Source organism: Folsomia candida, unplaced genomic scaffold, assembly GCF_002217175.1.
Source record: "Folsomia candida strain VU population unplaced genomic scaffold, ASM221717v1 Fcan01_Sc008, whole genome shotgun sequence".
Classification (NCBI taxonomy): Eukaryota; Metazoa; Arthropoda; class Collembola; order Entomobryomorpha; family Isotomidae; genus Folsomia; species Folsomia candida.
Window position 1 is genome coordinate 3189673 of NW_019091200.1, and position 19367 is coordinate 3209039.

General features: G+C 35.4%; 1 protein-coding gene across 5 annotated transcripts in view; it reads left to right on the top strand.

Moving 5' to 3' along the window:
- LOC110853611 (very low-density lipoprotein receptor) overlaps positions 1–19367 on the top strand; it is a 133076-nt gene that overhangs the window by 109688 nt on the left and 4021 nt on the right. For 3 of the 5 annotated variants that reach the window (XM_022101896.2, XM_022101899.2, XM_035854189.1), the window contains 14 exons: positions 3809–3886; positions 4207–4254; positions 10580–10705; positions 11094–11165; positions 11253–11365; positions 15581–15625; positions 15714–15805; positions 15882–16054; positions 16279–16530; positions 16656–16852; positions 17146–17249; positions 17731–17949; positions 18259–18526; positions 18602–18691. In XM_022101896.2, coding sequence (XP_021957588.1) covers positions 3809–3886; positions 4207–4254; positions 10580–10705; positions 11094–11165; positions 11253–11365; positions 15581–15625; positions 15714–15805; positions 15882–16054; positions 16279–16530; positions 16656–16852; positions 17146–17249; positions 17731–17949; positions 18259–18526; positions 18602–18691 — 1877 coding nt within the window. The other 2 variants (XM_035854188.1, XR_004835386.1) reach the window with 2 other exon arrangements.

Here is a 19367-nt window from a genome sequence, read left to right on the forward strand (position 1 = left end):
TTACTGCTCGGTAATGAAATAATGTGAAGCTACGGATTATTTGTACTAAATTATTACTTGTGTATTATTATTTAGAATTTACGGAAATTGAGACTTTATTTGTAACCTTTATAAACTAAATCAGCAAATTTGAGTGTGTTATACCCGCTCTAAACTATTTTTTGAGCGGGAACCTCTAAACAAACCGTGCTAATTCCTTAATTTGGGGCACCCTGGCGCATTACACGAAATAAAATGTCACCCATCCCATCCGTACATATAAAGTTGAAAGCAGCAGCGAAACCAAACCACGAGGAGACAAAGACAAAGGTTTCGAGAGACAAAAGTGGAATGTGAAATGAAGAGAAAGCAAAAGAGAAAGCAGAGTTGGTCGTCGGGTGGGAAAGCAATGTGACGCGGACCAACAGCAGAATCAGAATCAGTAAGGAACAAAGAGAACCAAGAGCACAATGGGGACAAGAGGAATTTTGGGAATTGGGAGCTTTTTATGTTTTTATTTTCTCTACTTTAAAGAAACGTATGTGTGCAGTGGGGATAAAATGCACTGTAAATAATGCGGTAAGGATAACTTACGCAAAGAGGTGGTTCTAATACCAACGCGGTAATTGTTCGTAACCTGTGTGGGATCAGGATTTTAAGGTTGAAGTCGATCTGGTTACTGGGTAAATTCGTGCAAAATCTGCATATGTAAATATAGAGGCAAAGAGGGCCAACTGTATATTAGGAGATTTTTTAGTGAGTAAGAGGTGCACTTTTTGCACCCATTATTCCAATGGTACAACCAATTCTCACGGGATGAATAGCTGTTTGGGGAAAATGGGAATACAGTAATAATAAAGGGCGTAAAGAAAGAATACCAATTTTTTGAAGAATTTTATACTCATTTTTGTCGGTTTTTGGGGAATTTACCCTCGAAACTTCATTCATGTAAATGGAGGACCAATTTTGTTTACCATAGTAACCTTCACAATTTGTGCATTAACATAGTGAAATTTGACGATGAAAATTTTATTAATTTCGAAAAATAAGTTTCCTAAATTATTTAGCTGCCTTGCCAGATATGACTTTACGGTATGCCCACGATTTAGATTCTCGAAGGAGAAAAAGTTAGTAAGGATGGATGATAGGATGGCGATGATAAAGGTTCCTAAAACGGTTTTTAGTATTGCAAAGGGGCTTATTTTATTTACCAATTTTTACAAATCGGCATGTGTTTTTCTTAGAGTTGTCAATTAATGTTATCAATTTATAGAATGCATTCTTGGGGTGATTTTCAGATATAAAATATGATGAAATTTAGTCATGTAAAAGATATTTTCTTAATGTCCATATAAATTATTGTAGGCGAAATTAGCTGACTTCTACTATTTAAAAAAACATACGCACAAGGCACAAAAAACCTTGTTAAATATAAAATAAAAAGCACACGATATGTTGGGAACCCTGTCCAAAATGTGGCCACATTATCCACTCAGCGTCAATTTGCCTCCTTCTGAGCACATTAAGAAAGCCGAGCGTCGTCGTTTGTTGTATTGTGGGAGGGAGGAAAATAGTGATTTGTTTCCCGGACCCCCTCCCACCAGCCACTTTCATTCCCTACCAGGAAATTTCTCCCCGTCTTTGCGGTTTCGTCAACGTCCTGAATAAATGGAACTGAACGAAATTGTTTGAATTTTTGGAATAATTGTCCTAAATTGTTTCTCAACAAGGAAATTAGTTTTGTATTGCATTTTCATAGTTATTGGTCGAATTATTTACTTAAATCACGAAATTTTTCTAAATAAACTGCACAAATAGCGATTAATTCTGGCAAAATTCTGGCGCATCATCCTCACGAAAGTAGTATTTCAAAGAGAAATTGTAGGATAAAAAGTTACCTTGGGAGAAAGTTAGGAGAAAGTTGGGATAGATTTAAAGCCTTTAAGTAACCCGTATTCTCCACAATTTGTTCGGTTTCTTGTGAGGAGCACGGCATAAAGTGTGTCGTCAATTTGAGACGTCTTATCTTATCTGCATATATCTTATCATTCAAACTACGGATATAAAATGGACCATATTGGACCTATCAATGGGACAAAATTCACTGAAAATTGCTCTCACACATTACGTCCGATCCCTTCCGCTATTAAACTCGATTTAAACGAAGATGAGGAAACTTTTAAACGTTGGAATTTGTATCTTTTAAAATAAATGTCTTGGGAATTGACTAATCGGAGATGAGATCTCATTCGTGCACGTGGTAAGAGATTCTGAAATTTGAAATCCAGGGTTTCAGTAAAAATAGAGAAATGTAATCCTATTTGAGATGAAATTTTAAATTGTTGTTTCCGAAGTCATGTTAATTCTCCATAAAATATTTCAATGGAGAAAATTATTTAGTAACTCCGTTAAAATTCTTATCGCTTTAAATAATGTGGGAAGTATGCAAAAGTGACTAAATATTAAGTGTACTCGGTAAAAAATATTAGACTTCAAACTGGTAGTTTGAAACCAGGGAATAATATTTAGTACGCGTTTAATTCGTTGAAAAATCGCATACAGCGACTATTCTCGCTCATATTCCAGACGGAAAATAGTATAATTAGCGCTTTCTAAGTTATGACCACATTTATTAGTGTGCACAAAACTTGGACGCTCTTACCAAGACAAAAAAGTCAGAAATTCTCTTTTTAACTTTTTATTCTGTTCCACCATCTGCATTTTATCAGCACTTATCATCTCCCCCTTTCAAGGATAATTCGAGTTTTTACTACCACTTTTACTTCCATCTCGGAATAAGAAGAGAAAGCGAATGTGAAAACAGGGTTGAAACATAGGTCACAGTCCTGCATACTCCGACGTAAAGAAATTTCAGGATTTTTCCCAGAATATATTCTAAATAATTTTGTGATAAATTGTTACCGCATAGTAACACTATCGTAACAAATGGTCCTTTGAGGGTAAGAAATTGTCTCCAATGTCGGTAATATTTTTATTACCAGATGGCTTGGCTTTGCGGGCTGAGCAGGATTTAGTCTCTGTATATAAATATGTTACCCTTCGGTGATAAATTATTACCGAAGAATTGCATAGTACCTCCGCCGGTAACAATCGTACCATAAGATTATTGAGAGTGTACATGATTTTCTATGGACTACGCAGTTTGTGAGGCCTCTGATCTATGCGTAAACTTTCTTTCCTGGGAGGAGATGAATTCTCAAGTCTGCTCTTTACGCGAATAATTTGCCATGTGCTGTGTTGTCATTCATGACGAGAGAGACATTATTTGCATAAGAGAAAGTTTTGGATTTCACATTTCCCTGCTTTCCCTACTACTCCTGCATGATGGGAGATACTCGTGTGGAAAATTTGATCTAATGTAATGTCATGACGTCATTTTGAAAATTTTGTGGTTTGAGGTGATATTTTCGGGTTACAAATTAGATAGTAGCTCCATGTTGCCCTAAATAATTCGTATAAAAGATGCATTTCATTTTAAAAAATTGCATTTCAATGAAGATGTTTTTGTAAAAACAAATTCAAGCAAGTAAATCAGTGACAAAATATTTACTTATCAAGCTTAATATTTCTGTAAAAATCGGCAAGTATTAAATTAAAATGACATATAACACTTTCACTCATTGAGGTTTGCGATATATTTTTATATTCACTAACTTTAAAACTTTATAAATTGTGTAAAATTTGGGATGAAAAAAATAGGAAATATCACTACGTGGTTTACAAAGTTTGGTCGATGCATATACGTTTTGAAATTTCTCGGAAATATTTCATAATATTTCAACAATTTTCTTTTCTTTTTGAATTTCAGGTGCATTAAAATGTTCAGACACCGAGTTCCAATGTTCCAATCAACAGCACTGCATCCCATCCCGATGGAAGTGTGACGGTAAGATTCTGTCTACTTTTAAATATAAAACTTTTTATTTCAGAAACTCTGTTTAAAATTTTATTTTAACATTTTTAGATTTGAATATTTTTAAAATTCAAATTTTTCATTTTTATTTCAACATTGATTATAAGAAACTTGAAATATTTGCTTGAAATATTCACTTGTTGGACTTTATAAAGTTACTTTAAAAAATATCAACATTAATTTCAAATATTATTATTTGAGAAAAAACTTATTTCATTTCAAACTTGGAAATATGTTTTTTTTTCATAAAATTCTCCATAAACTTACGCAATTTGGAATCAAATTTCTTCCAGGTGAACATGATTGCAGCGATGGGAGCGATGAAGATCCGCAGATGTGCAGTGAGTCCCACTTTTCGAAATCCAATTCATATTTTTTTACTTTTCAGATAACGAAAAAAAACGATTGGAGAAAAGTTATGTTATGAAACTTTCTCTCCGTCGGAGTGAGTTAGATTCTTTAATAGCGAAATGTGTCAAGTCACGTTTTGCAAAGAGAGTAAAAAGTGAACTGGTCTATTTACTCGGAAACTTTAGCTTTAGAAAAGGAGAATAAGAAGCAATAAAAAAAGTTGGGAAATTTATCAGTAACGAAATAATATCAAGTTTATAGTTGCGATGGAAGTTGAAACTTATTTTCAAAGTTCAAAGAGTAGGAGGAAGAATAGTAATGAAGGTTATAAAAGGGGTCGATTTGACCGATGGAAATATGGAATTGAGATGCATACGTAATATTTAGATCTTATTTAAGAAATTCACAAAACTTGGTTTTCGTAAATAACATTTTTTTTAAATCTTGCATAATCTTTTTCAATATTTCAATATTTTTGATTAAAAAATTAAGACCTTATTTAAAGTTCGTTCATATTGATGACATTATGCATTTCATAAATTTGAGGTATCAATAAAATGAAAAAAATGTGAGTTGAGGGGGCAAAACAACACTTGGTAACAGAAAAAATTAGAAATCACGCTACACAATAATTAGGTAATTTCAAAAAAATAAAGATCAAAAATGTACAAGAAATTAAAAACAGAGCAACTATTTTTGTGACGACTTCCTCTAAGCAAAATGGTCCAAGGATTTGTTTAAAAAAAGAAATCCAGGCAGATAGTTGCCTAAATGCACTCTAAATCATGCGGTAACGTTTTATTACCTGTTTGTAAATATTTTTGTAAGTGGCATAACAGATTCGACACTAATTTGCAACCAATTGTTAATACGGAAGGTAGAAACATAACTTCAGCGATGACTAAATACTTCTTAAAATCAATAATCGGTGATTATACAACCTTATCAAAAGTAGCTAATTCTTGACTTGGTTACCATTTAAAAACGGAGATACCAGCCTCGGTAACAAAGTGTTACCACATTTTACAGTGTGTAGTCAACTAATAATTAGCCCTCGCTCCCATTCATATTCCACGACGACTTCCTGTTTACCTCCTCCCAGTCTCTCATTAACTACAGCTACCAACCAACCCACGCCTATTACTCGCTTATTAAAGAAGTCCTCGTTAGTTGAGCGGGGCTCATTGTTAGTCCACGGAAGGAGAAAGTCGTGAAAGGGAAGAAAGTCGGCACGTGGAGGAAGTTTAATAAAATCCTCCTTTTTCGCATATCTTCCAGAAACGAAGTTTAATGAGGTCCCGACTAATAAAAGTCTTGAGTAAAAAAAACTTTGCTATTTCCGGACAAATGTTTGTGAAATTTTGAAAGGAAGAAAGCTAAATTCTAGCAAAAATGGTCAATAGATTAATTTAACGGATTAGGAGGATTTGCGTAATCCGCGTTTAATGAATACTCCAATTTGTTGAAAGTTAAAATTTCATTTAGAAATCATACCTTGTAAATCTTGGAGAAAAAGTACAATATATTATGCAATCTTCAATGAGGATATTCACATCATTCAAAAAGGTCGCTTCGTAATTCATCTTCGCAAATTTTGCAATGTTTGCGAAATCTGTGTCGTGTTCGACCTGTTTTAAATGAAAATATTTAAACTGAAAACGAGAGGAAAAATAAAAATTCATTTAACAAATGAGTTTGCGAAATATAATTCACGGCGTACATAAATATCCTTTTGTTTCGCATATTTCGTGAAAAAATGAAGGATTGGTTATCGCATCGAAACTCTTCGCAAACATTGTAAATTTGAGAAGATACATATTTTGTGAAGCGACGTTTACTACGTTTACGAAGTTGACGTGATTATATATCTCAATTTTGTCCTCTTACATAATTTTTAATTAATTGTATAATCGCGTAGCCGTTAAGTATATTTTTCTAAATCGAATTTGGTATTTAACATTTAAGATTTATTTATACTTTCAAACTTCAGCCATTGTTTTATTTATAAGAAAAAACTTTTGTTTGAAATTTCTTTGATAAATTATTTGCAAAAATTTAGAGGCCGTGCAGGGCAGTTGTATTGAGAGCGATTTCGAGTGTTCTCGAACCCTCTGTATTCCCCTCGCTTGGGTTTGCGATGACAGTCCGGACTGCCCTGATTCCCGAGATGAGAGGAATTGCAGTAAGTTGAAGAATACGACGAAAAGAAATGTGACGATAACAGTTGAAGACGAAATCTAACGACAAATTACCAATTATGATAATTGATAGAAAAAAATATTATTTTCGAAATTTCGAGGAAATTAAATAATTTGGTGATAGTTTTCTGATGTAAGTAGTTGTTAAATATAAAAATGGCTGAATGGCTGATTAGGGTAAAATGAAATCAATTGCTACTGAAGTAACACACGATAAGGTGGATAAATCTCTTAAAGTTCGTCAATACAGGACAGCTCGCGATGTTTTTATCAAAATTTTGGCCTTTTTCCTACAGTAAATTATACAATTAGTTTTCGGTTTTCGAAAACTTACAGAGGACTCAGCTTTTAACAATTTAATAACACGAACATGTTTTTGGACTCGATTTAGTAAAACTCGACATCTCAAATTCCACCGGGTGGTTAATTTCGCTTGCTACGGTTTGCTTTCTCCAGAAAAATTATAACACTAACAGATCGAATGGTGTCTTAAAATTACGAAATAGAAGTGAATGCATCTAGTTTGGAGAATTACAAATTAATTTTTGCATGATTGTCTCATTAACACTGAAGAAATTTGGTCATTGCAAACATCATAAATATCAACAAAAGTCTGGTTATTACCTATTATTGCATCGTAAACATTAATAAATCCAGCTAAAATATTTTTCGGAGTAGAGCTTAATCAATAACTAATAATAATTAAATTAAATTTAACCAATTAAAAATTGTGTATTCAAAATTCTTCAAAAACTTATATTAAAAGTATACTTATTTATTTGATTTATACCACAAAAAGATGCATTTCAGTTTTTTGCCTTCTTTTTTAAGCGTGTCATCAGTTACACAATTTTATGCAGTTCGAATTAATTAGATGAAATCGAAATATTGTATTCATTTATAAAGAAATAAACTGCACCAATTGCAATTTTCTTTTTGATTTGGTTCCCTAACCACAACACATTATTGTCAAAAAAGTAGTGAACTTTGAAAAATTCAGTTTACTTATATAACTTATACCCAGGACTATTTATTTATTTTGACAAACAACACAAAAAGAGAGGCCAAGAAAGATCGATGACATGTTTTATGCACGCCCACAAAGAGAAGAAATGAAGTGAAAGAGAGTGGATCAGAGACTATGCAAATGTTTGTGTAATCTGGGAAAGTGTTGTTTACGCAGCTCGAGTGAAATATACTTTACAGTCGGTGGAGCAGCAGTAGTGTCCATCACTCGTCCCTTTCATTTCACTCTCCTCTGCGCTGGACGTGTGTAGGAGAAAGTCCAGACTGCATGAAAGAGAACTTCGCTTTGTAGGCGATTTGTTACACGGTCAAAGTGCGCTTTTATGCAGAAGTAGACAGAAACAAAACATCAAACGGATTCAAAATCGAGTTGGCGAAATGTTTTAGGAAACGAGGATCCAAATTTCGAAAAATTTCAATTTTGAAAGTGTGATTCCTAGGGAAGTAAATGTTTTTAAACATGGCGAGTGCATTGAAACAAAACATCAAACGGATTCAAAATCGAGTGGGCGAAATGTTACGAAATTTTAGGAAACGAGGAACAAAATTTTGAAAATTGTTGACTATAATTCTGATTTCTAGTGGAGTAAATATTTTTTAACATGACGAGTCCTAGAATCTTGTAATCAGCTTTTGTAACTCTGAACTAAACTTAATTTTCTAGAAATATTTACAAGTAAAACGTGACTTTTAAACAGAAATTTTAACGCCAACGGTGTTGAATGCATAGTGCGATATTTATATTTTGCAGAACCACTGAATTTCTCAGGAACAGAATTTCGAAATTTCTTAGCTAAATTTCCGACTAAATTTCCGAAAATTACTAGAATCAGACACAAATTGTACATGTATTTTAAATCTACGTATCACATTACATAATCAAATTTCAAGCGGATCCTGCTTAATATCTTTTCCTTCCGCTTCTGCCTCTTTCTCTCTTCGTGGTTCAGTTTGGTTTATTGAGCAGTCTCCAGTTGCAATTTTCCCTTTAAAATGACGCCTACCCAGGACGGCCGGATGGAATTAGTCGTCCTCCCTCAACGCGAACAAAGAGGAAAGTCAGACCTATTTAAGCTTCTGCTGATCTTGTGCGAGTGAAAATGCGGTGGGGGCTCGAATTTCGGAATAAATGAGCAAGACGAGAGAGAAAGAGCGGATTAAACGGTGTGCGGAGGCATAAGTAACGTCCCTCCCACTCTTAATAATTTGGTTATCTAACTTATTACCATGGCTGACTTTAAAGGAGCATTCAACATTTCGAATTAAGCTAAATTTAGGAGACTAGGATCATTCTCAATTTTGATTATTTCCGATTCAAAATTTTGATATCTTAAGCTAATTTATTTATTTTATCAAAATTTCGGAAAAAAACATCATTAGTATTTCCAACTGTTTCATTCTATTTTTTAAACATTCACTAAAAAAACTTACACAATTGAGTTGAAGTTTGAAACCTATTTAAACGTTTTGAAGATGTAAGCATACAACAAAGTTTCAAATTTATTCTTAGCAAAAAAGTCAAAAGCTTGTCACGAAGTCATGATAGTTTTCAAGATGAAAATTGTATATACAAAATTAGATCAAAAATGTTAGCCCGATGGGATATTTACATAAATTACAAATTCTGTCTAGATTTCTAATTTACACGACAAGATTTTCGTTAACCTTATAATGTATGTTAAGCGGTTAGACAGGGCTAAAATTCTAAAATTGTGAGATGCGTATGTACGTTCATCCAAATATTTGCATTATTCTGCACCAACTTAGAATTATACGAAATCTTGATGAAATCGTGTCTCAAGATGATCCCGATTAAACTTCATCGTGACAGTTATGATTATTAAACTTGATCTTACAAGAGACCAAATTGGGCCAAGATTGCCTACGCGACGGGGCATAAATTGCGTTTCTACTTGGTTTACCTTCCCCTCCTTGACGCGATGACGTAATGGTTTGACACTGAAAATAACTTCTTGACTTGACTAAAATGCTGGTGAAAGTAGGTTGAAACTTGGGTGAAAGTGGGCCTAACAACTTGTAAACGAGAGGCTGCTCGAAAATTGGGTACGAATTTTGGGTGACCTGTGTTCCACGAGGTCAAGAAATTTACTGGATTTATTGATAAAATGGCTTCCCAAAGTTAAGAAAAATGTAATTATAATCACTTTTTCGTCGTTTTTTCATATTTTTTTCCCTAAAAAATGCCACACATGGCTTCCCAAAATTAATCTTAAGTTTAAAAAAAGTAATTATGACAACTTTTTCTTCGTTTTTTCATCTTTTTGACCCCAAAAATGCCACCACGAAACCCGAGTCAGGGTTATTTGTATTGGGCTTAGGAGAGAAGATTGGATTGGATTGAAACGTGAATCCACTCGAGTTGGCGGAGGTGAAGATGAGGTGACGCTGAATGGCGACTAACGAACCGTGTTGGGCGAAAAAGGAGAGAAAGTCAAGGGCAAATTCGACTCGTGGCAGTTGAACAAAGATTAACTCGGAGCAGGTGCATTTCGCAGATGTCAGACCAGAATTCGGAGAAAGTTAGATTGATGACAGTTTGGAAAATTTTGTAAGGAGAAAGGACTGGTAACAATCCGTTACCGAAGGGTGACGTATATGATATATGATACAATTGCTACTTGTGTGCAATGTTAAACGGGATGCTGACCTAATGAATCTGGAAGAGCAAGTTATATATTTTTTACATTTGCGAATTATTTTTACGGCGTTTTAACTCGACATATTTAAAGATATGCTAAACATACTTACAACAATGCTTCTAGCAAACAAATATTTGCATGATTAACTAACATCAGGTAATTTCTGAATTGAAAACAATTCTCCACAAAGAAACTACGAAAACAACTTAAAAAAAACAGAAAAAATCGAAAAAAATCATAAGAATCTCAAATAAAACTTTTAGAAACAATTTTTTGGTTTTATGCAAACAAGGTACAGAGTATAAAATTTGCGACATGCAAAAAACACCGCTTTTTATAACAACTGGGTCTAAATAAAATTTGCATGATTGGTTTAAATAAAATGTGCAAATTTTTGCAAAATAATTAGCAATATGGTGTCTAATTTTCAGGCAACTTCACCTGCAATATCGATCAGTTCACCTGCTTGGAAGGGACGTCGAAGAAGTGCTTGCCGCTCACCTGGGTTTGCGACGGCACGCCAGATTGTGCGAATGAGTTGGATGAAAAGGCTTGCAGTAAGGGGGAAATTTGCAAATTAACATAATGCTAATAATTGAATGACAATGAACTAACAAAGATGGGACAAAATTATTACTAATTTTGTGTTAATTTTATTCTGCATAATTTAAGCCAAGGGAATAATTTAAAGTAAAAAAATGCACGTATTTATTTAAATTTTTGCATGGCTTACAGAATTAATTTTTAATGGACAATATAATTGAGTAATTTATGTTTGGAAACGTTACAGAATTTAAACCACTATGGAAAAGTTTCCTAAGTTTCGAATTTCTGACTTATTTTTCTTGACACTTTGACCTTGACCTTAGATTTTGTGTTGACTTTATACACATAATTCCCTAAAATTTGTGTAATTTATATGCAATTGTCTGTTACTAAAATAAGATGCGACCTGTACCTCGAGCGAGTTCACGTGCAAGAATGGAAGGTGTATCGTGTCCCATTGGAGATGTGACGGTGAGTCTGAGAAGTTTAAGTTTCCTGGAAATTATTTTTTTCCAGAAATTGTTGTGACTATCTAAAACTAAATATTTCTGCAAACAGGTAACAACGACTGCACGGATAATTCTGATGAGGAAAACTGTCCCCCGAGAACTTGCACGCCAGGAAAGGACTTTATGTGCAAAAATGACTCTTCTTGCATTTTGGCGAATTGGGTAAGCATGTAACAAGATGAGATGTATTGTATGGGTAAGTTCATATCTTTAATAAAATGGAATGCATTTTTTCCAGAGATGCGAATTTTATATGATATAAGAAATTTTTTTTTTGTAAATCTGTTTGATAAATTACTTTCAAAAATTTAGAAGCCGTGCAGGGCAGTTGTATAGAGAGCGATTTCGAGTGTTCTCGAACCCTCTGTATTCCCCTCGCGTGGTTTTGGCTTTGGGTTTGACTTTGGGTTGGACTTTGAGTTTTTTAACTAAATATTGCTCAATTCAGAGTTTTCGTAATCATAATTGAGCTCGTCACTGCCATCCTAATTAATTCAGACAAGATTTATGAACTGAATGCGTTCTTTGTTTGGAAGTAAAACTGCGGTAATATCAATAAAGAAAATAAACATTTTTACTTGGCAGTCAAATCGAAAGTTACTACGTTTCAATGATTGATTCAAGTAAACGCCAGAAGTGAGTCCAAAGCAAGCAAGCAGGTTTTTCGTGTTGTATCCTGTCAAACTGCTGTGCTGTATTTTTTAACAAGTGCTCCCAATCACAGCCCCACTACCACGAACACTCTTGATGTTTTTAATTGTTCCTCCACAAAATTAATTGTTCAAACTAGAAGAAATGTCGAATCGAAAATTCACGGATAAGGATAACGACGACAATATATGGAATTTCAGGACTCTACAACAATGGGAGCAAGAAGCGGAGGTGAGAGAAATGTTTAAAAATATATGACCATTGGACAAGTATTTCAAGTGTTTGAATGCAAATAGGAGGCTGAACGAACACGAATAAATTCAAGAAAGACAGGCTACGACGATGAGGAAGATTTTAAGCCGGCCAAAAACTTCCAACTCCCAATTCAGGTTATAAGATAGATTAAACTAATTGAAACATGCATAAGAATAAGTAATATTGATTCCAGGGTGGCAAACGTAACTTTGGAGGAAATTCAAAAGCAAATAGGATTGAATTTATGCCACATCGAACCTCCCACACCCTGTCTGGAGCTAAACGGAAGAAAGGTTCTGAGGAGAACAATGACACAGGTTCTAAAAAATCGGCAAACTCCAAAATTAAACCAGACGTAGGAACTTTACTAAAACCTCAGCTTCCTCAGCGCTTGCCAAAAGAAGAAGAATCATCCATATGTATCAGTCAACAAACATTGTCCCCCGACAAGAACGAACCTGATCCTCCAGATCGCTCCCTCAAATGTATGAATTATGGAAGTCATGGGCTCCTGTTTTATCAGGAGGGGGATGAACTTATTGCAAGTACGTGTATAAAAGTGTCACAGATTCGACATACATGACATGCTATGTTTTATGAATTTACAGATCGCAGAATTTTTGTCCAACCACTCCGCGGAAAGGACAAGCAACTAAATGGACATATTCTAATAAATTTTACGAACACAAGTGTTTCATGTGTCAATGCTTCGAATGTCAGAAAATTCGAGTCTAGTGGCGATCTTGACGATGATGAAACTTCATCCGGATGCGGCGTTGGGTAAAAATAATGCATATGAACTATTCCTGCATAAACTACCGTGGATTAATATTATGCAATGTGAGATATACTTATGAAATGTTTTTGTCACTTTAGCTATTTCCTAAGAAATGGGAGCATGGATTATAATAATAAAGAAGCCTACTTCGTTGATATCTACATGACGACGAATGCAGTGGCTGTATATGTTAAAATGGGTCTCAGAGGTATTTCTTGAATTTAAACACCCATAGGTTAATCTCAAAGTAATATAAATCTTTTCATTTAAAAGGAATGTTGGACGCTGTATGCGTCCACTGTCCATATGAGGACTATTTCCTGTGCCTGCCTTTTGCCAAACAAGTCGTGGATATTTTAGGCCAAAACCCCAATCTTGCGAAAATTGTTCCAACTGCTGACTTTGTTCAAACCAAGCAACCGTTCTCAAAGTTCACAGTAGCTTCAATCCCTAACTACGGGTTTTGGAAACGACCCTCCGGTAATTATTAAATTGTAGTATACACATGGAAGGAAATTAGTTTCAAGTGTTACATGCTAATCGTATTACGTAGATTCAAACGAACAGATCACGGTGAACTCTACATCATTCATTTGCATGGAGAATCCAGAGTACCAGGAGCAAAAATGTAGACAATTCTTGCATAAACCATGGGGAGAAAACGGAATAGTATTTTATGAGGAAGGAGATTCCTTTGACGAAAGTAAGATTGAACGAAATAATTCATATGCATTAGTTTAAATTACATCGAAGCATGTTTTTTTATGTGCAGTACACAAGCTGTACTTCACGCCCCTCCGTGGAGAAGATAAAAAGTACAACGGTCATCATTTGATTGCCTTCACAACCTACGAATCTGTATACCGCGGAGCACTCGACCGTAAGTACCAGTCAGTTGGGCACGGTCAGGGTAAAACCAGAGGTTGCGGCATTAGGTAACAATTTCTTAGGACTATTTCCATGTTTATGTATGTCATTATAAGAGTAACACAAGTCCTCATTATGATAATTCTACCTGTTTGTATTTGCGTAGATACTTTCTAAAAAGCGGTAAGATGGACTACTTTGCTGATGACTCGAAGCCTCTAAACGTGTATATGACATCCAACCATGGTGCTGTGACGTTCAAAATGGGCTTAAGAGGTACACTCCCCAGTTGTACATTAATTGTATATAACCAACTAATGCTTATGAATAATTTATAGCCGCTCTAGATGCTGTGTGTATTCACTCACCATGTCGCAAATTTCTCGATATTAAGCCGTACTTCGCACCCATATTGGACGTCTTGCAAAAGATCCCTGAAATTAAAGATATCCTCCCTACTTTGGACCAACTCAACCGCAAAGTACCGTTTTCCCGATTTACAATCGCTTCGATCGCGAACTACAAGTTGTTTACTCGTGGATCGAAAATGACGCCTGGCACACCCTGGAATACCCAATTCGACAAACTCCGTGACGTTGTACTCGATGATTGCAAGATAAGCAACCAATTAATACATATGAATGATTATGAACAACGACAAGTCGTAGAGGAGATTAAGGAAAACAAAAGGACAGAACGAAACCTCCTCGATCAAGAAAACAGTGCCATTATAGAATGGTTGAACACAAACTACATCGCCTCAGAAGATGATTTCGTGTACGCACATGATGTGCATATTCATTACCAGAATTCAACAGGCAATCAAACTACAATTAATAGAATGGCTTTCGGTAGGAAAGTTGGTAAAACCTTTAAAGAGATGCACCTTATGTCCGCAAAGAAGGGAAAAACCAAGTATAAGGGAATTAAAAAAGTAAATGTAGACGAAGTCGAATCTATTGCAATGCTATCGCATTTGGATGGCAAATACGTCCAGCGACAAGATATAAGAAAACGACATGTTCAAGTGTCGAGTAAAATAACTACAAATATTCTGACGCACGATTGGATCTTGCGCAACTTTGCCATGGAGGAAAACCAAGAAGTGTTAAAAAGTGATGTGTACCCGTTGTACATTGAAAATTTCGGACATGATACACGTTTAAACCTCAGTTGCTTTAATATTGAACTTAAAACATGTTTCCCGAATATAGTAATAGTAAGACACCAATACAACGGTCCTGGATCCGCCAAACGGTATTATAAAAATTTGAAGTACGTCGCATCCCAAGTATTATAATTCTAAGTCTGTTATTATAATTCTACGTTTGTTATACAAAAATGCATATGAGTTATTAGTTTGTTTGGTTAAGCTATGAACCATTATGTAGCAATAGTTGTATACATATGAATTATTTGTTTAATTGACCACAGTTTCATTTATAAAGTACAAATGTATCTTTGTTCAATATATGTACCATTCAATAAGTTATAACTTTGACTGCCAGGTAAAGATGCTTATTTTCTTTATTTATATTATCGCAGTTTTACGTATTCAGGTAATAAATCTTGTCAGAATTAATTAGGATGGCAGTGACGAGCTCAATTGTAGATTGCAGATCAAACTCTTATCCACGCACGATGAATCCTTGCATTGAAAATCATAATTCGAACACGTTACTGAAATATGAAACAAAGAATTGTGCCGTATTTTTTGGCCACCAGTCAAAACTAAAATGCACCCTCATTTATATAAAGCTACTTATATGTGCATAATACGAACCAAACCATGTAAAGGAAAGAGACATTTCATTTTTTGTTTGCAGCATTGCGATGGCGAGTATGATTGTGCGGATGGGTCTGATGAAAAGGTGATTTTTTATTTATTAAAAAAATAATGTTCAAGCAAAATTTTTGCCGAAATTGTTTGCTAATAAGTTGTGTGCCAAAATTTTGCAGGGTTGTTCACCCGACAGTATGAACATTACGTCCCGCTGTGGAAAATTAGAGTTCGAATGTGCCGACAAGATTACATGCATACACTCGTCCTGGTACGTCTACCTAAAATTTGCAATTTTCTAGCAATTCAAAATTTCATAAAAAATCACTTTATATTTTTCCTTGCAGGGTTTGCGATGCCGACGTTGATTGTCCGGACGGGGCAGACGAGAAGGATTGTGACCGTCCAAAATGTCGCTCTGACCAATTCGAATGCCGCACGAATGGGGATTGTATCCCGGGCCATCTTCAATGTTCTGGAATGCCAGAGTGTAACGACGGAAGTGATGAAGAGCATTGTGGTAAATTGGCAAATTATTTTACTACCAAAATTTTATAAATTCCAAAATCCGTAAATTTTTCACAAGTTTAAAAGACAAATTGTCAACTTCTACAGATCAAATATAAATTTTGATAGATCTTGTATAAATTTTGCAAAAATATTTTATCAAAATTTCACAGTTTTAGAGTTAATTTTGAACGATTAGCTTGATTTAAAGCTGTTTTTTAAATAAATTTTTCCCAGCCACGTCCACACCGTGTGATCCATTGACCCACTTCTCCTGCCAAACTTCCGGCCTGTGTGTCTCCCTGGATAAGATTTGCGACCAACGGAACGACTGCGGCGATTGGGGTGACGAGCCACGTGACCGATGTGGCGTCAATGAGTGCGCGACTGAAAACGGAGGCTGCGCTGAGATCTGTGTCGACACGCCGATCGGACATTACTGCGAGTGCAAGGCAGGCTTCAAACTGGTCGGAAACTCGACTTGCGAAGGTAAATACTAATTTACCATAATTTTAAAAAATCAAGCTAATCATAAAATGACAATTTCAAATATTTAATAATTTACAACAACAATTTTAAATCGACTGTTCGTAATTTTGTGTAAATTTTTGCAGATATAAACGAGTGCGAAACGCCGGGGACGTGTTCTCAACTTTGTGTGAATGAGAAGGGGACATTCAAGTGTGAATGTGTAGAAGGCTACTTGCGTGACCCGAAGGACCACACGCGCTGTAAGGCAGTTGAAGGTCACGCCTCCCTTTTGTTCGCCCTGAGGAGAGATATCCGCAAAATTTCACTCGACCATCTCAAAGTAAGAAATTCGCAACTTTGCAAAAAATGGTTACGGTTAATCAATTTGAAAATTACGAATGTGTGCCCGAGTTGCGTGTATTTATTTAAAAAAATAAAATAAACAGTTTTGTGTTAAAAACAGTTTCGCAAAATTTTTGCTAAACTTTGCATAACCTTACAAATTATACAAAAAATATAACTACAAATTCTTAACAATTTAAATTGCAACAATCCATGCAAAAATATTTGTTGATTATGTTTTATGTCATATTGCAAAAAATAATTCGCAAATTATTTGTCAACTTTTTTCAGATGACTTTAATTGTGGAGAAGACTCGCAGCGCCACAGCACTTGATTACATGTTCCGAACGGGAATGATCTTCTGGACGGACACGCACGAAGGCAAGATTTACAAGTGAGTCGAATTTAAATAAATAAATTTCCAGATCCAAATTAATATTACATTATAATTAATAATTCAAGTGTGGGCCCAAACTAATCCTCAGTTTAGGCCAACCCTTTATTTGAGGAAATTAAAATCCGGGCATAAATTAAATTGGTTAAATTACAAACATTTTTAGAATCTCATCATTTCGCTTTTCATCATCTGATGTATAATAAATAATTTACATATTTCACAATTTTATTTCTCGACTTGCAACACACCAAACTTTGGAACTTGAGAATTTCATAATTTTGAAGAGTTAAATACTGTTTTTTATAAATTGAAGAACTTCGCAAGAAGGATGATGCAGAACAATTTTATTCAAATTAAATTATCACAGGAGTATGTACTGAAAATGGGCATCGTATAATCCGACCGATTTTTCAAAAGCGTCACTTACTTATTTTTTTTGCGCATTTCGTTAAAAATGTTTCTTTTTATGTAATTTAAGGGCGCCGATCGACGAGGGTAGCGCCAAATCGGTGGTGGTCGAGGAAGGACTTAGCAACGCGGACGGTCTGGCGATTGACTGGGTGTACAACCACATCTACTGGACGGACTCGGGCAAGAAGGACATCGCCGTGGCCGAATTGGACGGAAAAATGAGAAGGACGCTTATCAAGGACGGCCTCGTGGAACCCAGAGCCATCGCGGTCAATCCTGTTGACGGGTAAGGTCAAAAATTCAAGATTGTACGATTTTTTTTAATTTGAGGGATCGATTAATTTTGATCGATTGATTGATAAACTGCTTAATTTTTGGGGGGCTTTTAAACCGGAAGTGGAATCGTTAGTGAATTTATAGTACAAAAATTTTAAAAATTTATTGATTTTGAAATTTACACCGGAACCTAAATTTAAAAAATAGTTTGATATTTAAAGTTAATCAGCTAACTTTCATAATTATAATTACATAAATGCGCATTTAATTTCAATTAATTAATTATGATTAATTTTACATTTTTGTCACGTTTGTCTAGCTGGATGTACTGGACGGACTGGGGAGTGACGCCGGGTCGTATTGAGCGAGCCGGTATGGACGGGTCTCGGCGGGAGATAATCGTGTCGACCGGACTCAAGTGGCCGAACGGGCTGACCCTTGACCTCGTCCAAGAGCGCGTCTACTGGGTCGACGCCAAGATGAACTCGATCTCATCCGTCAACTACGACGGTTCCGATCGCAGACTGGTCCTTCAATCTCATTCAGCGTTGGCGCATCCCTTCTCAATTACGACTTTCGAGGACTGGGTGAGCTACATAAAAAATGACGATGGAAAGTTAACAAATTTGAGAAGGGGGTTAAATTATGATTGGATTTTTCAGGTGTACTGGACCGACTGGGCGAACGAAACGATCTTCAAGGCGAACAAATTCACGGGAAAGGAACTCTCAGCCATCATCCCGCCAAACACGGTCAGTTTTATTTACCAAATTAATCTTAAATTGAGAACGGTGCATTTTCCTGGATGAATTGTGTCGTACAATTGAATATTTGAATAGTCCTTACAAAATGAGACACCAGACTCTGGGGGGACAATGTCCCCCTGTCCGACTGCTCAATTGCCGTACATGCATTCCAATTTCTGCAAAGTATGACTCCCGACTCAAATTTTGGTTTCTGACATCCGAAGTAAATATGACTTTAAGCAAATTTATACGAGTAATATAACCTCCAGGACGAAATTATGGGCATGTTTTTTAGAGAGCATTTTAAGTATGTCCAGTCCCATTCTGCACAGATAAAGAAGAATTGCCCATTTTTAGCAGACTCAGCCAAGAAACCAAATGGCACTCCGATTTGGAAATGTGTCATAAAAATAGTGAAAGTAGGATTCGGGATGATTTTCTTCTGTCTCTGAATGATCTTGTTTTTGGTCCAAAGTGTTCCAACGGTTACAAGAAGTAATCCTAAGTGAAAAGATGGGCAGGGTGTCGAGCTGGGTTTTATTTTCTGTGACCATTGAGGATTAGTGGAGTATTTTTGCAAATATTTTTGCAGATTGGCAAATTTATCTGAAAATTGCTTGAGTTTTGCGCCGAATTGAAAATCTGCAAATTTTCAATAAAAATTACGACAACGGAGATCGAT